General features: G+C 39.4%; 1 protein-coding gene across 1 annotated transcript in view; it reads left to right on the forward strand.

The window, feature by feature from the left end:
* Positions 1-5159: 5159 nt before the first annotated feature.
* LOC146600244 (sodium/hydrogen exchanger 2-like) overlaps positions 5160-23639 on the forward strand; it is a 34291-nt gene continuing 15811 nt past the window's right edge. Inside the window, exons 1-5 of the mRNA XM_085325916.1 lie at positions 5160-5454; positions 6712-7175; positions 7565-7815; positions 13117-13334; positions 18331-18527. Coding sequence (XP_085182042.1) covers positions 5178-5454; positions 6712-7175; positions 7565-7815; positions 13117-13334; positions 18331-18527 — 1407 coding nt within the window. The 5' untranslated portion in view covers positions 5160-5177. The remainder of the gene's footprint in view (positions 5455-6711; positions 7176-7564; positions 7816-13116; positions 13335-18330; positions 18528-23639) is intronic.

The following is a 23639-nucleotide window of genomic DNA, read 5'->3' on the forward strand; positions in this document are numbered from 1 at the left end:
AAGAGAGAGAGAGAGGATGTAAGTAAGGGATTAGATCTGTTTGTGATTTCTGAAGAGTGAGAGATTTACAAAACTAGACTTGTCCTAGCTCTACAAGAAGTGGTGTCAAAGTTGTACCCAAAACACCACAAGTGCTTATTTGAACATGTTTATATTCTTGCAACAGATCACAAAACCACAGGTGAAGCTACTGTGGCTGAAGATAGGCTTGCCATGCCGGTATGCATATGGCCCTTGATTTTTGTAACTTACTGAATTTTGTAGATAACTGCCCATCAGCTCAGCATGCTAATGCAGATGCTCTGTGCCAGGAGCCCGTATGAAGAGGAAAGCACATAAAGGGAAATCCCATGCATAAATTATCTTCCCAAGTAGACTTTGCAGATGCAATTAAGGAAGTTGCTGTGGAAAGAGTAGTAGTATACTWCCACAGAATAGCTGGGGTTGGAAAGGACCTCTGGAGGTCATCCGGTCCAACCCGCTTGCCCAAAGTAGGGTCAGCTAGAGCAGGTTGCCCCAGCACCRTGTTCAGTTTTGTTTTCAATATTTCCAAGGTTGGAGACTCCACTGCCTCTTGGGACAACCTGTTCCAGTGTTCAGCTACTCTGTCAGTGAAGAGGAGTTTGCCTATGGTCAAGTGGCGTTTTCTGTATTTCAGTCTGTGCCCATTGCCCCTCGTCTGGTCACTGGCACCGCTGAGAAGTCTGGCCCTGTCTCCTTTATACCCTTCCATCAGAGATTTATACATGCTGATAAGATCCCCAMTGAGCCTTCTCTTCTGCAGGCTAAACTGTCYYGRTTCTCTCAGTCTCCTCTCGTATGAGAAGTGTTCCAGTCCCTTCATCATCATTGTGGCCCTAAGATTATACATTCTCCAAATAACTGCTTCATATTATCAAAGACTGACCTATGTCTTTTTCAGGAAATGGGAAATTTCTGTGGAAGAGYAAAAACTGTTTGGTACAAACTCTGTAACAAAGTATAATACCCCAAAGCTTATGAAAGAGGAAACATTTCTACTTGGATTACCTGAATTGCGCTGAAGACTAGGGAGTAGTAGCACTCTCAATGATGGGAAATGGTGAAATATGCTTTGGACGCAACTGTGAGAGCAAGCAATCTGATGAGTTTGAAGATGGGCTTTGGTAAATTTATTGAGATGATTATTATATGTAATTCCCTCTGCTGAGCATTTCTGTTTGGCCACAATTCAGCATAGGATTTTCCCATATTATTAACTATAAGATGTGAAACTTCACATACTCACAGTTAAGTAAATGCTTAAATGATTTACTAAAGTGAGGCCCAAATAACTTGGAAAGTCTTTGCGGTACCATAACTAAAAGGTACATCACAAATTATTTTTCTTTCCTCCTGTATAAGGCATCTGCTTATTCAAAGTTCTCTCTCTGATAAATTTCAGTAGTTAATGCATGAATTTCCATAGATGATGGAAATTATGGGATATAATTTACAGTATTTATTTTTCTTTAAATGATGCATGCATTCATAGCAAAAATTAGGAGGCATGAGTTATTGTATACTCAGAAGCAACTGCAAATCAAGAAACTAAGAGAAAAGAGAMTTCACATCTTTCCACTCTGAAAGGCTCTAAAGAAAAATAATTTATTGACATGAATTAAGGAGCATAATAGCAGCAATTAAAATGATTAACATAACATTTTCATTACAGGAGTCTGAATTCTGATCACTGTTACCATATAACACAATACTTTGTTCTGCTCATAATCCTGTTTGTTTCAGCAGAAGTAAGGTACCGGTCAATACAATTATGGGGATCGGAATCTAGTTTTGAAACCTATAAATGTGGGAAAGCATATTGCATGAGAAAAAGCATGTCAATAAACATATGATCAAATGGTACTCACATTAAAAAGTGGTTCAATAGCATCAATAGCCATTACAGGAGGAAGAAAAAGTATTGYAGAATTTTGAAAAACACTATCTTTGACTTTTGTTTTATTTATAACTAGTATATAATGAAAAATGATACATGTAAAAAATTTCTTGAGGKAAACGGCAGGCTAATTTATATAGAACATCAATTCCTAACATAGAAAGGAGTGTTCTTAAAATACTAAGARCAATTTAGAAAATTCTCACAATAACAAAAAGAATACATCCAAAATACTTTCAAAGAGATTTTCATTATCCTTGTACAGATGTAGGCACAGTAAGCTAGTAATTAGATTGAGAAGGATGATGGAGCTTTTAAGTACATGCTTGAATCTTTGCAGGATGAAATCCAGTTTGCACAGAGAAGCTCCAATGCTGCAATCATTTGARTATGAATTTATAGGAATCTGAATCCATTGCTCCATCAGCATGGAGCTTGTTGCAGGGTTGCAGCCKCCATTACAGAAAGGAACAAAGAAGAATACAAGAGAAACAGATTCACTGAARACTCCACAGAGTCCTGGCTTAAATTCTTTTCCATCTGTTACTATTAATATTTTGTAACCTTTTCTTTAGAATGTTGGTGCATGCATGTGTTGTCACTTCACCTGTATTTTTGCCTACTCCTTAAGGTCCTGACTTTACGAATTGGCTCTATTAAAAAAAAAGAGAGAGAGAGAGAGAGAGTATTTTAATGTTATCCTCTCCTTTGACTTTTCCTCTGATACCCTCCTAACTCTGTTTTTGTCGTTGGTGTTTTTTCTAGTTCTATTGGTCAAAAGGATGTTGAKTCAACATACAAAAACATTTTGCAGAAAACGCTACTAAACTCCATTCTACAAGTCTTTTCTCTCTCCAAGATCCAAACACTTCATTTTTGACTTAAACTAAGTGAAAATTATTTTTTTTCCTCTCCTGCCTCCCCCCTGCTTCCCTTTGAGAATAGCAAAAATGAAAATGAATTGGCCTTTTGGGGGGAGTGGAGAAGACAAGTCTGTCAAAAACCTTTTCCTGACACCAAAATGAAACAAGTTTTCCAAATCCTGAGTTCAACATCAAATATTTCAGCTAGAAGAAGTAATATGATGGCTTTGCATGCAAGCCCAGGCTCRAAACTGTTTCCACTATCCTTAGCTTTGACACTGAGGTACTGTACATCTTTTCCTCATCTCTGCCCCAGTTTACCCATCTATARAATTCATCAAGAGAAGAAAGCTCTTTTTCTAGCATAATTTCCCCTTTTATGATCCTACAGTTTTCCAGGCACCAGAGGAAGCTGCTAAGAGTGTCCTCTCYAGGTGGAGTAACTGACTCTGAACTTCATCAACGGTTTTCTGCATGTAACAGCACACTTTGTGAAGTGAAGGAAGAAGATGAGGAGATCCACAGCAGCTGCTAGCGAAAGCCATCCAGCTATCAATGTGTTTGTAATTGATACCTTGTTACCTGGTTGACAACTGGAGAGAGAGAATAGCTTTTCTGATGTGGCAGTGGTAAACCCATCTTCACAGCATCACTTTCTTCTGACAGTGAACAAGGATTTCCACTGAAACCAGGATTTTAACGTGTTTCTTAAAGCTGCTGTTTCTGTACCCTTCACACTGCGCAGTTTCTGCTTGTGTCACTTCATAAATTCCTCCTGAGATGCTTTCTTCTTCCTGCTGAAGGGAACAGTGTACTGTTACACCTAAACAAGGGATCCAGTAACCTCCTGTCTTCTCTTCCTGTAAAGCAAACTCTATGGAATTGAATTATTGAAAGCAGAAACTTAGTTTGCCAGAAGACAGTTCTAATTGGAGGAATGTTTCTGTGTTTTACCGTAAGCAAGTCTGATAAAGACATGTTATAAAAGCAAATGAAATGGGGTAAATTACAAAGAAATCACCCTTAGACTGTATCACTGCATGTCTCCCATCTTCCAAGGTTGTCATCCTCCYCCTTTACAAACCAGATCAGAAACAGGGAGCTCATCTGATGTTGACAAATGCAGGATATGTTGGTCTTTGAATTTATAGGAGAAAAAATGGGTCACCAGCATGTTATTGGCAGTTCAAGTTTGGTGTCTCTTAGGCAGCTGAAGAGAGAAAAACAGGCCATTGATTAGTCCAGCAGCAGCCTGGGGCCTCTATATTTTAATTACATATATTCTTTTGGACTAAATTCATCCCTGGTGAAGCATTATTGACTTAAATGAAACTCCATAATGGAGGAATTTCCCTGATATGTTTTGTTCTCTGTATTATTAATACATCTAATAGCATTGTGAATAACTCTGTTTCCCAAAACRTTCAGGTTTATGTAAAAGTTGGTGTTTGGAGACTTTAAAGAATCCCTAAAACCAAAAGGTTTTGCATCCTGGGATGTAATCAGAAGCCATTCCTAGTCAGAGGGATATCGATAGATTTTGCTATTACCTATCCTGCTATCCTTTTATTTGCCTGTGTGTCAAGCTTTTGTAAGCAATTTCACTCCTCTTGGCTTTGGGGGGCTCTTTTCAAGTAGTGAAGAGAGAAGAGATTTAATTTTTCCTGTTAGCTCTTAATGCAGAAGGAAGCTTTAAGCAATTATTGAAATTTATTTTTCCAGCATGTGAGGCCTTCCTACAGCACAACRCTGTGGTTTTGTATTTAGCATAAGAAAGCTAGTTGCTTTGCTTGATTTCCCAAATGGAAAATGTGACTATCAGTAACATTGCTGCCATGTGTTCTCTCTGTACGGGTTGGACTACAGATGAGAAGTCCAGTAAGTCTACTGTAAGGCTGGTTCRTTTCTGGATGGGGCTGTTTGATGTGGGACCTGTTCCATCAAGGTCTGGCTGCCATAGCAGACATTAAGTTTATTTTTCTTCCAAGAAAGACATTTGAAAGACTGGTAATCAAAAATTTTAAGGTTCAGAACTAAAATCTGACTTCTCTTTCTCTGAAACATATGTACACATATGCTTGGACCACAGGTGCATGAGACATTTCTTCAAGGAAACCTTTGAAGAGAAGCCTTTGCTTATTTGGGCACTTGATACCAAAAAGATGAGACTTTCCAGGAGGCTTTCCCAGCTGGAAACTAATGGATCAGGGAGCAGAGTGATTGTGAGGCTGAGCAGTTGCTTCTATCTTTGCAGCAAGCCACACAACCAGGGCAAACTGTGCTCTGCAGGGTGCTGTAGCCAGCAGCGCTTCCCAGCCGTTGCACGCAGCAGCCGGAGTCGCACGCTGGGGAGCAGCCAGCAACGCATTTCCCAGAGCGGACGGATTCCTGGGCAGATGGAGAAGCAGAGCCTGGGATGCAAGGCTGCAGCCGCTTGCCTAGTTGGGCCCTTGCTTACATTCTTCCTCCAGGCTGCCAGGACCAGAGCTCTCCAAGGCTCCCAGCCRCAGTCAGTAGAGGAAGATGTTCTCCAGGAGAACACCAGCTGGGCTGCTGAGGAAGCCCAGGGGAATGAATCCTTGGAGCATGCATTTTTCTCCCTGGATTACCAGCATGTTCAAGTCCCCTTTGAAATCACACTTTGGATCATGCTTGCATCGTTGGCTAAGATAGGTAAGGCACCAAAAATCTTGAGGGGGCGAAGAGGACAAGGTTTCCCCTGGGGACAAGGGGGATAAGGGCAGCCTTTGCTTCACTAGTTCCCCAAAATGGTATAGGGAAAGGCAGCTCCTGTTTTGCTTGTTCTCCAAAATGCTAGGAACTGTGGAAAGGTGTGGGGCTGGGAAGAGGAGTCCTTTCCTAAAATACTCTACTAGTGGGACCAAACAGAAAAGGACAAGCAGAGTCTTTGCAGTTCAAGCCTGTTTGGCATGCAAGYCAAATAGGTAGTCTCAGAGTCTGGGATAACATGCCACCTCCTAAGGGCACACATGCAGTATGTCAGATATACTGTGCACAGGGAAGAAAATTCTTGTCAAATTGCTTTCTAGGTTGCAAAAGATTTGCCATATAGAAGCTTATATCTACACATCCTGTTGATATTAGTAGCAAAAACTATCAGGGCTTCCAAGAGAAGAAAGGGGAGAGGAATACTTTATTTAAGTGCAATTCGTACTAAAGTACGTATTCATCATCATGAACTTGCCAACTGTGTGACGTGCAGTTTGTCCACTGACATCTTCATTTTAAAATGAAGCCATCTCATTCTTAAAGAAGGCTGCCAGATCAGGCCAGTCACATGGAATAATTCAATCTGTATGCTAGGTGTTGTAAAACCTAAAATAAAAACTTTCTTGGTGCAGACAGGGTATTTGTGTAACTACATCCAAAAAATTGTATTTTGTGCAAACAAGACCTATAGTTTTTTTTCTTTTGGTGAATTTTCCTCTCAGACTTAAGATCTACAAATTTATATATATTTATATAATATTAATATGAATTGTGAGTGGACACCATGCCCTTGATGGAATATTTTTAGCTGCTGTAAAATTTCCAAATGTATTTTTAACCTTATGTTTCAATGAACTGAGGGCTCAACCAATAGTAATTTTAAAAAGTTTGATATTTTCAGTAAACTTTAAGAGTTTTTAGTCAATTTCTTATTGGGTAACTTTACCTTAATTATGCATGCATATAATTACTATTATATATTTTTTATTATTGCTGTTATAATTACTTTATTATAACAAATTTAAAACAATAAACAGTGAGTAATTTATTATTATTACTTTATTATTTGTTTTATACCAAAATGCAACCTTCTGAATGTCATAGCATGGAAAGTTTCCCCACCCAAATAAGGAACTGAAGCTGTTTAGCTAGCTTGAGGTGATGAGATAATAAGGAATATTTCTCTTAATCTGTTTTCAGCATTTCATCTCTATAACAAGCTACCTTCTGTTGTTCCGGAAAGCTGCTTATTGATATTTGTAGGACTCATTATGGGTGGAATCATCTATGGTTTAAATGACAAGTCACCACCTGTTATGGACAGTGATATCTTTTTCCTCTACCTGCTGCCACCTATTGTCCTCGATGCAGGATACTTCATGCCCAGCCGTCCCTTTTTCGAGAACATTGGCACTATTCTCCTCTATGCAGTTGTGGGAACAATATGGAACGTGTTTGGGATTGGCTTTTCCCTGTATGGGATTTGCCAAGTGAAATCCTTTCACCTGCAGGACGTATCATTGCTCCATAACCTCTTGTTTGGCAGTCTGATAGCTGCTGTGGATCCTGTAGCAGTGCTAGCTGTGTTTGAAGAGATACATGTCAACGAAAAGCTACACATTTTGGTCTTTGGTGAATCACTCCTGAATGATGCAGTTACAGTGGTAAGGACTAGCTTTTATTTTCAGTATTTAGTGTCCACAGGAAGGGTTGTCTTGTGTTGAGAGGTGGGACCTGAAATCTGCAAAGGGAAATGTCCTCTTGTAGCAGAGGACTCCTCGGCCGGGTRTCTGGCCTCAGGACCTGAAAAACATTTGGGTGAACAACTGTCTTCAGTTTCAATAGAGCTGAGGATCTGGCACATAAGTGTGGAGATTAATATGTATTTAAGTGCTACAGTGCTCACCTGCCAGGCCCCTGCTCTCTGGAGTTTCAAACAGACTTCTGAACTCACCGAAATGCTAGCAGCATATTTTAACATTACTGCTATGTGTGGTCATGCCTGATTAATGCCTGGTTAATGGCTGTTTTCTCTCTTTCATTTTTCATCCAGGTACTCTACAAGCTGTTCAGATCTTTCTGTGAAATGCCAGCCATCAAAACTGTGGATGTTTTTGCTGGAGTTGGAAAATTCTTTGTGGTTGGCATAGGAGGAGTTTTAGTAGGTCTGACTTTTGGGATGATTGCTGCCTTTACCACACGATTTACCAAGAATATCCGTGTAATTGAACCGCTCTTTGTCTTCCTGTACAGTTATCTTTCCTATCTCACTGCAGAAATGTTTCACCTTTCTGGCATCGTGGCGTAAGTATGTCCATGAATCTCATTTGCCAAGGAAAGATTTCTGGCTATATTTGCTGAAAAGTATCAGTCAGAASAGTAACCAAGTTTTAAAGTCAGTTTGCTTAGTTGGAAACCTTTACATGACAGTGAACAGACAGTTTAAAAGCCTTTGAAACAGCTGAGGGATGTAACCTCATTCCACATGTTACACAATTACATGTCAGTGGCAGTAGGGACTCTTCAGCTGCACACAAATGTTCTGTGGATCTGAAAACCTCAAAGAAATGGCCCCAGTGCTGTTCTGGAACAGCATCTAGCTTCATGACTGGGAAAGCTAAAGKACTTGACTTCAAATATTGAAGGAGTAAGTTTGGATATTCTAAAACTGCAGATCATAAGCCATCCTGATGACTAGTGCTTCAAATGCCTCATCAGTTTATTCAGGTTATTGTGGGGTGTCTTATGAGTGCCACTTAAAAAAAAAAAAAGGAAAGAAAGCTCAAACAATGAGGTTCCTGCTGGGCCAGAAGAGCCTTTAGTATATATTTTATATTTTCCTTATTAGGCCCAGTAAAAATGAACATTTGAAAAGCTGCGAGGAGTAAGTGATCAAATTCTGTGGACCTCAACAAAGTTTGGATGTTGTCTGTGCTTTATARCAAGTCTGTTCTAACATCATCCTGAGTTGTCTGCCCTACCAGTTAGTTGGAGAGCGATGGCCTCAAAGGTGTGCTGAGGCAGAACATACAATGATAGAACCAAGTAAGTGATGCAGAGGTAGTTGTTTATCCTATACAAAGGCAAAGCCTGGAAATACTTCCTCTGTTTGGGAATGAAGAGGTCTAATCAAAACATTTGCTTCAGAGATTTATCTTGGAGACTGACTTACTTTTAAAASAGGTTTAGACAACCTCAGATTATATGTTTTTCTGGTTTCCTAAGTGAGGCTGTTGCRTTTTTGTGTTGTCAGCGTGCATGTGTCTGTTCATCACCCCTCTATCTCCAATAACATTTGAATCTACTGACCAATTTCAGCCAAATTTGTTAGAGATCATGGTTTCAAAGCTACTAAATCYTTGTGTATTTTTATGCAAATGGATGATAAGCAGTAGTGTCCCTCTGACAGAGGGGAAAATTGCAAATTGTACTGACTTTGCTATTAGATACTAGAGAATCTGTACCTGAGCTTGCTAGCATAAATCCTGCCTCTTTGGAGAAGATGCAGCCATGTCTAAGATCTCTATCAGCTACAAGATACACAGCTATAAGAAACCAGGCTTTGTAATACTAGTATGCACAGGATTGCTTGCAATTTATTACAGCACAGTGAGTTTTATATATTCTTCCAATCTGACRAATGCTTTAGAGTACTGATGGGTTTTCTTCGTGAAGCTCTTGTACCAATATGGCATAGAAACACGGTACAGACAGGAACTGTCTGTGTGATAGGGCCGAGTCCCACAGAATCACAGAACGGTTGAGGTTGGAAGGGACCTCTGGAGATCATCTAGTCCACCCCCGCCCCTGCTCAAGCAGAGTCACCTGGAGCACGTTGCACAAGACCATGCCCGGGTGGATTTTGAGTATCTCCAGAGAAGGAGACTCCATAACCTCTCTGGGCAACCTGTGCCAGTGCTCTGTCACCTTCACACTAAGGAAGTTGCACGGTATCAAAAACCGTGTCGTGCATTCCCATGTAATTACTATGGTCAGTGAAGAGAAACCATTTGTATTAYGTCGATTCAGTCTTTTGCAAATTGTAATTTACAGACGATACTTTTAAGAGAGATTTGTGCTCAACTCAGTATGAATTTTGCCTGCAGAACAATTAATTTAACCTAGAAAAGTAGATCTAATAATCCTAATGGTCAAAGAAATCTTACTTTGGAAAGAACAGACAGATTGAAAAACAACACAGAATGAGTGATTTAGTTCTCATTTCTATGGTCTGATATCTGTTGCCACTAGTTCTTCTACCTACACTAAGTCAAATAGTGCTGGAATCTCAGCACTAACAGTACTTAATATTCCCCTAAAGACTATAAAATGCACTTAGACTGCATTGATAGCCATAGTGTAAACAACTGTAAATCTGATAATAATGACAAAAATGAAAAATTAAATGGTCAAGTACTGCCTAGACACAGGATTATCTGGGAGATCTATTTTGAGAATAATGCTACTCCTTTGGATACAAACTATTCCTCTATCTTGCAGATTTTGTTTCCTCAAGTGGTTAATATGAGCAATGTTTTAGCATTACAGGAAACAGTTCTAGCTCTGGGAATAGGTAAGATAAATCTATTTATAGGAACATAAGACAGAATAGTGAAATAAATATGCTGCATAATCATCAAGGAGAAGAAAACTTTCAATCCTAATGGTGTCTCCTTCTATCAATCATAATCTACTGTACCCATTATGGAACTCATTCTTCTGAATAATGTATTGTTTCTGAAGCAAAACAGTTGCAAAGGCGGCTGGTTCCTGCACTATTGGTCATGAAGTTGGCAAATTCCAAATGCTTTTTTATAGATCTTGATTTCAAACAATTCATTCATTTGTAACCAGGAAATAATGCATTATAAGAAGCAGATCTGGGGAGTTTTTCTTTGGAAAATAATTTAATTGCAAAAAAAAAAAAAAAAAAAATTCTGTGTAGACTGAAAAGAATTGCGGGTGCAACCCAATCTGCTAAACAGCTCTGTATGCAAATGTTTTTTATTTTTTGAATTTTTTGTTTGTTTTGGTGTCTGTGTCCCTTTGAAGGGACTTTCTCCTCCAAATAAGTTTTTGCATGGAAATGAGGAAAAACAAATAATTATTTTAAGAGTAAGGAAATAGGAAGTTTTTGTTTTGTTTTGTTTTATTTGAATRCCAAACCAAGTAATCAGTAGCTTGTATAAGGTGGAAGTGCACCTTTATTCGAAACATTTTCTCCTGTTTATTTCCTGTTTTTTATTCCAACCAAGTATTTCCCATAATAATATTACCGATTTTCTTAGTGCTTTAAATAGAGCAGAAATTAATATAGCTGTTGTTCATTACTTTTGTCTTGRTCCAATAATATATGCACAGTTATGGCAATGAAGACATGTTAATGGTTCACTGATGAGCGAGAAAGATGGCCCTTATTCTACTTTCATTAACAACAGTGCAAATTAGGAGCAACAGCACAGTGGCCAACTGTGCCTTCCTGGAATAAAGGGTTGTTGAGGACAGAATAGAAGTCTTTGGTTTTATATAGGTTACAAAAACACAGCTAGATGAAGACTCCTTTCAGCAGTGAAGACACGGAGACCGTGATTAGTTTCTTTCAATAGTTGAGCTGAAAAATGACAACGGTATTTGCTGCCTTTCCAGAGAGAGCTGTTCAAACTGTGTTGTGAACGTACAACAGATCGCATCTAGTCTGTGGCATACACATGTTCTGCTTAACTGGAACAACTGATAATTTCCAATGAAAGTTTTTTATTCCCCCTGTACTTGAGCTTGAATTCTGCCTTGCATTTTGATAGTGAAAATGGAGGGRCATGTATTGTCTTCCTTTCCTACCTGAAATTTCACAGTCGATACTTGCTGTTTCAAAGCAGAAGTAAAAGCTCACCCAAGCTTTTAAAAATGCCAACCCTAAAATTTTATCAAGTTATGAAGAYTGGGCATAGGTTTCCCTTACAGCAGGTATTAAAGAAAATAATCAGGAATCAAAAAAGGCTGTAAAAAGACCAGCAAAAACCAGGGAAATGGTAGTAAGGAAAAAAGAGGAATTAAATAAGGGAACTTCTGCCACCATACACGTAATCAGCTCTGCCCATTTGCAAACTGTCCTATTCAGTGGTAGCCATGATGCAACCCTGTTTTTGCACCAAACCCCAAATATTGCTAAGAGTCTCCTGTGTGAAATTCTGTGCTTAAATTCAGTGTTTTCACTGCAAAGCAGAAGTTGCCTGGCTATTTTCTGAATAGCTTCTGTGTGAGAGATTACTGTATGACCAAAGGACTGCTGAGRCCAACATCTATTTGGACACCTCTTCGCATCTGTTTGGATCATCTATCTGTTCCAGCTGCAGCTGGTGTTTAAAGTCTGTATGCCAGATCCATGTTCACTTCTACTAGCTGAGGATCGACCTCTGCAGACTTGTCTGCATGTGATATAATGTTTGAGGAGACTTGCTGTTACCATGCAGTCACCTGGGGTAGAAATTTGTARTGCTGTAAAACTCCCACGTGGACAGCCTCACTGAATAGCAAAGGCATTAAAAGGACTTCRGTGTGGTTCCATGCAATCGCGATATACTAACAATCCTCACGGGGGAAGACTGAGCTTTTGTGAGCCATAAACTCGTGCCCAGGATAGCTACGTGGTGCCTTCCCTTTGCAGGAGGCTCTCTAGTCTCCTGTTGTCACACCAGTTCCACGCTGCTTTAGTGCTAGAAGGTTCGGTGGGGTTTGGCTGGGTTTGAAATGGTCTACATTAGAAGGAAGTCAGGACCTTTTTGTAAGAGCAATATGTACCAAAGAGCAATATGTACCAAAGAGCAATGGAAATCATGTCTCAGAAACAAGTTCCTTTTGTCATTGGTAGCTCAACATTTAGAACAAAATGTTGCTGTTAAAAAATGGAGCTTTGACCCTGTAAGCACTAAATGGTTTTAACCTTCTAAGATTGCTAGTCTGAAAGTGATTGTTTTGAAAAGCTGATGAGTTAGGCTGACGCATGTATCCTGTAATTTACAGAACCTCTTTAATTCCCTTTAGGCTAGCTTTGTTCTCTTGGGTGAAGTAGTGCAGTGTTCAGGCTGCTCTCAAACTACACCAGATCTGCTACAGTGACTAGAAATCAGCCAGACTTGTAGGTGTCCTTTTTACGCTTGCTATTGAGAAACAATAGTATCCTGTTCCCTAAAGTGTCTTCCTCCCATCCAAGCAAAAAACAAACTAACATGAGATCCTAAAAATAAAACTCTTCTGCCTAGATGGTTAGCGTGTGGCAAAGTTAAAGAACTGAAAACTTTATTATAACGGTATYATAATGAGAAGTGTTGGGTGTACTTAACTGTAAACTAAGTGACTATGATAAATGTAATAGGTTGTTTATCTGTTAAAAAACAAATTCAGACAACCTGGTCAACCTATATAGTGTCTTATTGTCCTAGTGATCTTACCAATATTAAAGGACTGATGTAGGAAGCAAGACTCTAATCAATGAGATGTCTGCAAAYGTACATCACTCAATGAAGACTTTTTTTTAAAAAAAAGACAATGTGTCAATTTTGTGTGCTTTATATGGAAAAACTAATTGTTTTATTTTCATTTTCTCAGCATCATTGCTTGTGCTATGGGCATGAAACGTTACGTGGAGGCCAACATCTCTCTGAAATCTCACACCACAATCAAATACTTCATGAAGATGTGGAGCAGTGTTAGTGATACGCTCATCTTCATCTTTCTTGGGGTGTCCACCATTGGAGAAAACCATGAGTGGAACTGGCCATATATTTGCTTCACTGTCATTTTCTGTCTCATTTGGAGAGCACTAGGTATGATGAAATGATGGATTTTTATTTGTGGGAGCGAAACATATGATTCCATTAAGTGAGAGAATGGCGGGAGGTGATGAGGACTTTGAAGAGTACTGATTATGTGGAATTCAGAACWTGACATTTATTTCTAGTCTCTGATTCATGAGATAATTTCTTCTGCTTTCTTATCTTCTGTCTCATTGTTTTATCCTTTCTTTGCATGGAAAGTGTGATAGACTTCCTGCATTTTCATATTTGATGAGATAAACTGGTACTTGATCTTAAAGAGCAAAGGATTTGTCTTCTGGGGTCAATGGTCTGGAGTTTGAATCCTATTACCTTTCTTAAAATGATGTCCAAGCCCATGTCTTTTAGCTGGGTCTCACGACCCATTTGATGTCCTATCTATCCAAATACCTTAAAAGGATGCTTGAAGAGAGACTGTATCTTTACTGAAAGGAATAAGTCAAATTTGGTTGCAGCAGAGAAAGCAATGGACTAAAGGCTTTCTTTATATAAAAAAAAAATCCTTTGCCAAATGTACTCTGAAACTTGACATCCATTTAATTCCTTTATACAGCACACACAGCCATGCCTCAGAGTAGATGTGAATTGTGAACACTGTAAGATTTGGCAGTACTTGAATGTTACAGCACCTCAAACTCCCCCTGGCCTGTACAAGGATGACAGGAGCAGATGGCATCTCTGAAGTGTCCGTTTGTTTGTTTGTACAGGTAGACAATATTGGTGTCACAGAGCCTTTTCCAACCTCCTTTCTGTGGCAGGTTGCATGTTGTCCTTAGGAGGGCAAGGAGATGTGGGTCACTGGCTCTCTCCTCTCATATGTTGTCTCATATTGTTGACCAAATAATGTAGGAGAGGTTAATCACACCTCCTAGCAGGGCATGGCAGCAGAGACATGAATTGTCTCTACTTTGAAATCCTGGAGTCACTGGACTTCCAGTAGATATAAGGACAGAGAAATTGGGATTCATGCAGAGTTCCCCAGTAAATTCCAGCAAAAGCAACCTGGGAAGAACTGTGAATGATGCTGCGTTACTGTAGACAAGAGCAGCCTCTGAAGGTGTCTAAACCATCCTGTGCTTACATGAGCCAAAACTTGGAGGAAGTTTATTCTGCCTCTGCCTGTATATTGCATCCTCCATGTATAATATAAGAGCTTTTGCTTCTGAGCTTGTCATGTGGGTGCCTTCGAGAGCTATGTCAGGTGGCACATAAAATTTATTAGAGATGACATGAAGCTTTTCCACAGGAATAGCTGAGAACCAGCCACAGTAGGGAAAAGTAAACTATTCTGAGCAACTTAAGGAAGTTCCAAGATTTTTTYCCTTTTGCTCATACTTGAGAGTTTCAGATAAGATTAAGAATGACCAAAACTAAGTGATAAAGGATATGCATGRAAGAATTTTCCTGATAACTGAGACTAAGGATAATCTGCCTGATATCATTTACCCCAAAAAAATTCAGTCCAGGTCCCACGATATTTTAAGCTCCTGTATTCCTGTGTTGTAAATGACCAGAAAAGCAGATACACCATTTTACTGTTGTCTGTGGTTGTATCTTGTGCTGGTTTGGTGTTCACGAGGGCTGATTCTCCTTTGCCTTTCATAATGTGCAGTTAGTGATGCCTGTGAGTAAAGAGTTGACTGCCTTGATAGTCCATTGAATTTAGTACTGTGTTTAATAATGTATAAAAGTTTTTTCAAAGCACTAGCTGAGAGAGCTGAGCTCCATGACACTACTATTTTGCTATGTTCTTCCTTTGCTATTCTTCTCATTTATGGATCTTTTTATATATTAACTATAGGTCCACAGATAAAAACAGAGCATATATTTGACAAGGAATTTGATAGATAAAAACATTAAAAGGGATTTATGTTTACAAACCACTGAGTCAAACCAAATGATAATTTATTTGAACTCCAATTTGATAGGCATTTCAAGCAATTGCTTAAATAGGATAGACCATGACAAGACGTAACAGAATGTGTTTTATTAGCAGTTAATACATGCCAAGATTTGTTTTAATGACTCTGCATCATAAATACATTTGGAAGCATGCTTATTAGTCAGTTTTACACACGTTCAAATGTTTTATTATGATTAAGTGTCTTTCTTCTGTTAAATTTTTTGCTTACATAAAAAAAAATCTGAGTTATTTTGACTTTATCTTAGTTTGGAAACTTCATTGCCAGAGGTAAGGAACATTGATAGTAACAATATAAAAGCACCTATCAAAATCTTCCAGCTCTCTAAACATTGCTGTTCTGATCATGTTCTGTAATTATGTAATACCTTATTTGAGAAGGGCTCAGTGGTATAGCCAGGAAAGAAAACTTTCTTTACAATCAAAATTCCCCTGAACAGAATAGCAACTGTTAGGACATAAACCAGGGCTGAAAATCATCTCGCATATCTGATCCTGCCTAGGGCTTCCCTTATCCACGGAGCTTGTCATCGTGTTTTGCGAAGGGCTTGTCGGAGTGCTTTGGGTGTGCTGGAGGTTGGCCGTGAGCCAGACAGGGCACTGCAGGAATCCGGGCTGAAAGACACCTGCTCTGGAGACCATGGAGGAGCCTAGGCACCGACCTGCTCGGGCCTGTCCGCACTGAAACCAGGTGTGCTCCCGGGCATGGCTCCAGAAACGCGAGACATCTTTGGAGTTTTCCTCCAGGATTTGGGGAGTTTCTGCCTGACGTTTCAGTACRTACGTGGTTTCAGTACGTACGTTGTACCTTAGCTCCTTATTCRTTTTAATCCAGAACCTTTTGGTGCAGACTAGAGCTTAAGCTTTGTAGGTAAAGGGATTTGGTGTTTCATAGATGAAACTTGGTCCTTTTCTTCTCTGTGAGAACCACTTTTGCAGCTTACTCTTGCCAGCAAGGGATCACAGATCGGGAGTAAAGTGCTTGTGGTAAAGGTGTGAGAAACTTGGTGCTGTTGGCACAAGTGGTTCTGCCTTAGGACTGCATCCCACCAGAGCTCTCTTTGGCTTATGCTAGCTTAAATGAGAAATGATTCGATTGAAACCTTTGACATAAGAGATCATATGAAAAGCAAGATACGACAGCACTAGTATTCTACTATTATCAGAACACGAGGGAGTTTTCCTTCTGCTGTTTATCAAGGCACATCTCCAGAAGAAMATACATTCTGYCCRAAGTAATTGATTGTGTGTCTTCTCTTGGAAAACATTGGCCTTGGATTAGTATAGAGAATGCTAATAACAATTTATGAAGAAGGATTAAATGAAGACAAAAGCCAAGGTATCTGCTCAAGTAGATTTTGTTCATTTAAATCAGTGGTGCTGCCTGAACCATTACCAGACTTTCCTTCCTCATTGAAATAATTTGCGGGTGAACGGGTGATTCCATTTGGCTCTTCTTTCTCTGTGAAATATGTTACTACACAGCATTTGTTTGAGCTAAAAGTTACCAAGAACCCTGAAACCAAAGTACTTCATATCATCTGTTCTTCTTGGCACCAGTTTCACAGTATTCCAAGAACCGGGAAAGTATTGCCAGGTTAAGCTAATTGAGTTCACTATTTTTGAGCATCCCCAGATTTCTTATTTTCTTTAAACTGTTCTGCTGTATGATTGAAGTTTGGTTATTTTTAGTTTCTGTGTGTGGGAAGGTGTCTGATATGTGTATTACATATGCACTATTTTTTTAAAGTTTTTCTTCAATGACACTTTACAAATACCCTTTAGAAAATCAGTAATGATGTGGGTTGAACTAATTCCTAGCAAAAGTCAATGACRATCTGTGTCATCATCTCTTGAAATGGCCATTAATCTTCAGAAAATGAAATGTTTATCGTATCAGTTGATATTAAGATCAGATGCTGCTTACAAATTTAAGGCCCAACTTTCATCTCACTTGCACAGTTTTCTTTGACTTCATTCAAGCAAATTCTCATTAACACAGGTTCTAAGGAGCTCTGAAGCAGGCAGTAAAGTGCTGATTATATAAGCAGATGTCTGTCAAATAGATACTGTCACATCACTAGCTCCCTCTTTGACTTCCTGTAGCTTTATGCATATGTTTGTATTTGCAAAAGATTATAAATTGTATCAATTGCTATATCATTTTATATAGTCTATAATTCACACAGTAAATTTTAATGAGTAAAAAATTCCTGTAGAGACAACATTAATGTAGGCAAAATATTTATCAACTATTTAGACTGTCTTGGCTATTGCTTGGAAACTTCAAAATGGGAAAGTAACTTGTAATTAAATTATTATTTACAGTTTGCCTCAAGAGAGTATATATAATCCAACCAATTCAATCATTCATTGTTACTGATTAGAATAAATCAATTAATATTTCAATTCAGTCCTCAGAATTTGTAGCTATATCATTATACTAGTCAATGTAATATTTGGGCTGGCACATGACTGTAAGAGTCGCCGTAAGAACTTTTAATTAACTACCATTGAAATAAATGTGCTAATATGTCTTATGCTGCCAATGGTTACTGTTTGTTCACTATTTAGCTGATGCTTAGCACTTACTCAAAATGAAACTGTATGTCCTGGGATTCCCTGGTCATGGGAGAGGGCTAATACTAAAATCCCTTGCAGCGCTCAAAGTTGTTCTGAAGGAAGCTCCAGTTTCGTAAATGGACTATGATAAGCACAAGGCTGAAAACAAGCCAAGAGAAGCTGCTACAAGATGAATTTTATAGTTGTGCAAAGCCCAACAAACTGTGGCCCGTCGATAGTGTTTGTTGTATTCCCTCAAATCAGTAATGCTCGAGGGAAAGGTTTTTAAGCAGACAGGTTCAGTGTAAACTCATTGGACTAGATTAGAAGTAAAGCCAGTGGTACTGAGAATATATTACCACCTTTACCYCAGCTAGTTCTTAATGGTTAGTGCTTCCCACTTTAAGTTTTTTTTTTTTACTGTAAAATATATCATCCTCTTAGGAGTTTTATCTAATTTCTATTTTTGTTTGATCAGTTTCCATCTTCTTTCCTGCTTTTCAGGGGTTCTTGTACTGACTTTCTTTGTGAACAGATTTCATGTCAACACCGTGACCAGCAAAGACCAATTTATTATAGCGTATGGGGGTCTCCGAGGTGCAATCTGTTTCTCTTTGGTTTTCTTGCTTCCTGACTTTCATAGAAAGAAGCTCTTCATTGCAGCAACAACTGTTGTCATCCTCTTCACCGTGTTCGTACAGGTAAAAATACTCAGTATGAAAACATGTCACCAGCAGATGTAGAGAATGACCGTGATTTAAAAAAAAGAAAAAAAAAAAAAAAAGAAAAAAACCTGCAATTAAAAAAAAAAAAAAAAAGAAATCAGGAAAATAACCTGAAATCTAAACTACTAGATTTGATGCACAATATAATGAATACATGAGTTTACTGGTCGTTAAAACTCTCCCTACATTAAGTGGCTAAGATCTAAAAAATAATACTGGAAGAGACAGAGGGTGTGAGACTGTATCATGCGTTTACAAGGTTGATTTAGTAATTGTTGACTTATAACATCTACTGCAGCATTTTCCTTGATAACATGTCCCATCTTTGATCTGGTCTAGCCTTACTGGGGTAGCAATGGTGAAAATTTGGAAGAATGATGCTGGTGTAGATTTCCACTCTGAAGTGGCACCTTTACATGTTTTGTGTGGTAGCACAGCCAAACCCCAAATAAAACTCTAGATMGCGTTTGATATCTGAGTAAGGTAAGAGCCACCTGTTATTGCAGTACTTATGAAATGAGTCATGAACTGAAACACTGCCTGAGCCATGCTGTAAAGAAGGCCAGTTTTCACAGTTCTAAAGGTGAGAAGGTGGAAAATATTGGAGATATTCCATTCCAAACCCACTGAACAGGGATAAAAATAATTTTAAAAGTGGTTTTTGGTTTTGGCGGTCTCAGTTTTGGCATTTCAAAGAGGGACAACTTAAGGGGCCTAATTTTGAAGGAGTATCATCTTCTCATTTTCTGGAGAGTGATTCCCATTTTATTGAGGCATCCAACAGCTGAAGCAACCATAATCATTGGTTGCTTATGAAAACGTTTTGTATATATGTCTGAGATGTTCTCACATTCATGCAGCAAAGTAGCTGTAGTTATTTTATGATGACTCAGAAGGAAGGGGATAGCTTTAACTCTTCCACTGGAAAAAAATTTGGGTGTGTTACTTGTTATAAAAGCAAGGAAAATTGGAAGCAAATAAAATCTTAGAACATTTTATTTATTGTTTATTTGCATCTGATTTTTCTTTTATAACTGATTCACTAATCCTTGTTGCTTCCTGCTTTTTTTTTTCTGCCCCACTGAATGTTGAGTTGTTTACTACCCAGTGGAAAAGCTTCTGCAAGTGAGTGCAGCCTGCCTGTTTCGTGGCATAACTTTGGACATGTTCCCCAGGGCCAGGGTAAGGAGAGGGAGGTGGACCTCACACAACACTGATAACTGCTTTCAGATATGGGTTTATTGCTTAAATCCATTTTAAAGCATCCAGGGTTTAAATCACCACTGTACATTGCTTTTTATTTTGGAGAAATTTAAAATCAAAGAACATCTGTTCTGTCTCCTTCTGGGAGTTATGTAGTTATGGTAGTTCTGGTGTCAGGTTCCTGAAGTCTACCTAGCTTGTACAGAAATTGCTGTTTTGGATCTGATGCTTTATGTTTGTGCTCTGTAACCACTAAAGTAGAATGATAAAAAGGGATCCAGAACATGCAGTTGTCCCTTCTCCTAAAAGACAAGAGATACTATAAATGAGACCAATCAAGGTTCACAATCTACTTCCATCCTGTTCCATTTTGTTTTTATGGAGCATCTACCAAGGATTTCCAGTGAACTGAGGCTTGCATCTGTTCTATTGCTGTTTCTACTGATGCAGTGTCAGGTTTTGCTTCAGGATCTGTCAGGAGAATCCTGGAACTCTAACAGGAAGTACGTGTCATTTTTGTTAAAAGAGATCCCAACAGAGAGTTTGCAGAGGTTACTTTCAGAATTCCTCTGTCTTGGAGTTTTTCTGTRAATATATTTCTGTTGTTTCATTGGTATTTCTCTCGTTACTGATAGATTGCCTTTATTTATAACTAATTGTTAATTAAGACGCTTCCAGATGTGTTAAAGGTTTTCTCTCCCTTAAGCACAGGCTGAGATTTAAAGGAATTATTTTGTCCCCTGAAGCACCCTGTGCAGTTCACTGGGAGGTGTGCACATCACAGATGCAGCTCTCAGCATTGCGATGACATCTAGTGGTAAAAATATTCCTGGAAATCTCTACGAGCTAAAGATCTTGGCTCTGTTTCCGTGCTGTTCTCTGCCTTGCTGAGCCTGTGCTGAAAGCAGGAGCAAGCCTGCAATGGCAGGGCTCCGTGCGGAGTTCCCATTTYTCTGAAATTCAGTTGCTTTAGTTCACCCTCAAAATTCTGCCAGGGCTAGCTTCAGATGAGGATGTGATTAAAAATGAGGGTCATCTCATCCAGAAAAGAGCAAGACTGAAGTCTGCCTAATGTACTCTACTCTCAGAAGCATGGAGTTAAGGTCAAACTTTTTTTTTGCAGACTGATTATGGGAAGTACAAAATGGTGACGGATACTCTCACCTCCTGCAATGCAGACAGTACAGACTAAGCAGGTCACCACGGGAGATGGAGCAAGCGAGTGGGTGGTGTATATGGAATAATGGCATTTAGAAAAACTCCATGGGAGCTTCCTTCACTCAAGTGCACAAAGTCCATGCAGATTCACTGACCCAGGGCTTGCCCTTCTCCTCCTTCCACCCCTCAGCCCACTTTCCTGCCATCAGACAGAAGGTATGAAGCAGCTGTTGGGGCTTCAGAAGAGTTGAGGTCACGGTGACAGCTGCAAAGTGGCCTCATGACTGARCGACACCCTGCGACAGCGAATTCCTTCCACTTGGCCTCTGTTGAACCCCGTGGTTTATCGTTTGTGACTCAGACCGTGCAGAGGGGGCACAGATTTATTCTGGGATTGACTCTGTGCAGCAGAACTTCTCCACATCCTTCTAATCCAAATTATTAGCTGAAAAAAAATCAATAATGAACGTGATGTGCCAATAGGCCTGGAGCTGGGTCACATAGGGCAGCTGGACGAGGCACAGTTTTCAGGCCTCTTGTTGCAGACTGAAAGGCGTGAGCAGGGGCCAGGGGGTAGGGAGAGCGTAGTTAGGTGGAGGCTGACAAGTTTTAAGATGCAAATGTGGGTCAGAAATTGAAAAGATACGGTCACTAGGCACGTCCGTTCAAGCAGAGACGCTCTTGAATCTCAAACAAAGGTTGTTCTAAGGCGGCAGCTCCATTCTGCGGAAGCTTCGGAAAATCCTTCCCAGGACTGGGAAAGGGCTTTTGTGTAACCTCAAAGCTCAACTGGTGATGTCATCTCCATGCTAAAGGGTGAGAGTTAAAGAGCATCCCCCATGGGTGCGTGTCAACGGGACGACCCCTTGACCTTCAGCCATTCACTAGGAGCGCAGCCGCTGTAAAGACAGACCATGCTCGGATTCCAGATACCTGCAGCATTGTCTAGCTGAGACCACCACAAGAATAATAATAATAAAAAGGCAAACTTGCTTAAAAGCTATACCAGAGAAAACTTGCTATAACTCTGTGTGTGTGTGTATATATATATGTATATATACGCATATATATGTATATAAGTAAAAATAATAGATGCAGATATTAAGGTAAACCCTTAGAAATCTGGGTTTTAAAATCAGTYCTACAGCTTCTCAAGTGAACATAACTAGTGCCAGCCACATCAATGGATGCCAGATTAAGGAAAGAGTGTCTTTAATATCCAAGTGTCCTTCATGTTGCATTTCACTTGGGTAGAAAGAACAAGTGAAAAACTGGCTACAAAACAACTTCTGTGGGTAGTGGGCTTTTTTTGGTTTGTTCTGTTATTCTGTGCAACAAGTTTTCTTTATATTTGCGGTGGCATTAATACTGTCTTGGAGAGAATTTTTCTGTATTAAAACTGGATAGAAACTGTGGGAGAGATGATCTGGGCCCTTATACACTGGTGTATGGCCATCAAGGTGTCTTGTGGGAGTATAAATCCACTTCATTTTCTTGAATATCCTGACAATGCTATCTGAAAAGATTTGTGCTATGCGGACTAGAGATCAAAAATATAGGCAGTTAGGCTTGTCCATACATGGATTTATCAGTACATTATATAACCTAGAAAACCTGGCTGTTTTGGTCTTTCTAAACCAGTTGCATAAGTCTCTTCCCACAGCAGGCCTGGTTAATAATTTTGAGAAGGTTGACTGAGCAATTGTCAAGTACTTAGTGGTTCCAGACAGGCCTGGATATATGCCACTCAGACCAGAAAGTCCTCAAAAGAGCTGTGGGCTTGTCTGGAATGTCACAAAAGGCCCTCATTGTTCTTTCTTTCAATGTGGTTTAAAAATTAAATACCATGTTCTCCATTTAAAGTTCACCCTTTCAGCCTATTGGCCTCTGACCTCTTTGAAATTGTTAATAAACATAATCGTTGTGAAGAGTTTTTTGTGTGGTGCCCACGCTTAACCATTAGCTACTGGATTGCTATCAGTAGAAAAACTTTGTGAGTCCTGGTATGGCCACCAGTGTTGTGTGATATGCTTCTGGCAAGATAGACCCCGTGAGTAGAGGAGCGGTTCTCGAAGGAACTCCCTTGAAGTCRGAGCAGGTCTACAGGTGTGTAGCTATCTGATGGTCTAGAACTGACTTGTGACATTCCCAGGATGCTTCTGAGGTGGAGAAGGGACAAAGAAATTGGGGTGCGTGGGTGTCTGAATTTGAAAGTCCTAGTGCTAGTGAAAAAAAACTTCACAATGCCACTTCAGAGTGAAAACAAACACAGCTGATTATCTAGTCAAGACAAGGGACCAAACTGCACGGCTTCTACTTAATTTTTGTAATAGCTATTATTTCTAAATTTGTTAGATTTATGTTGTTTACTTTGAATAATGATGCATTTTTATTGCTATTAGCAATTAAAATGACACATTAATTGTTCTTGCAATTAAAAATGTGTTCAGCGCTCCACTGTGCCAACATTTGTGACATTCAGAAGTCATAATCATCAGCTTCTCAATCAGTGATGATCTGTGACATACAATACTCCAAAAGTTAGCAAACACATCACTCCCTTCAGTGTGAGCCAACCTTGGCAGTGGCTGTGTGCTGTGAAGTTCTGAGGACTATCATCGTTCCAGGCATCTGAACTTTGCACGTTTCAAACCTCTTTCCATCTGGTAGGCTGCAGTAATAACTAGTCTCAGACTTGATCTTGAAATTATTGCTCGCAATTCTGTG

This window comes from Rhea americana, unplaced genomic scaffold (assembly GCF_003343005.1).
Source record: "Rhea americana isolate MKP2758 unplaced genomic scaffold, rheAme1 scaffold_125, whole genome shotgun sequence".
NCBI lineage: Eukaryota > Metazoa > Chordata > Aves > Rheiformes > Rheidae > Rhea > Rhea americana.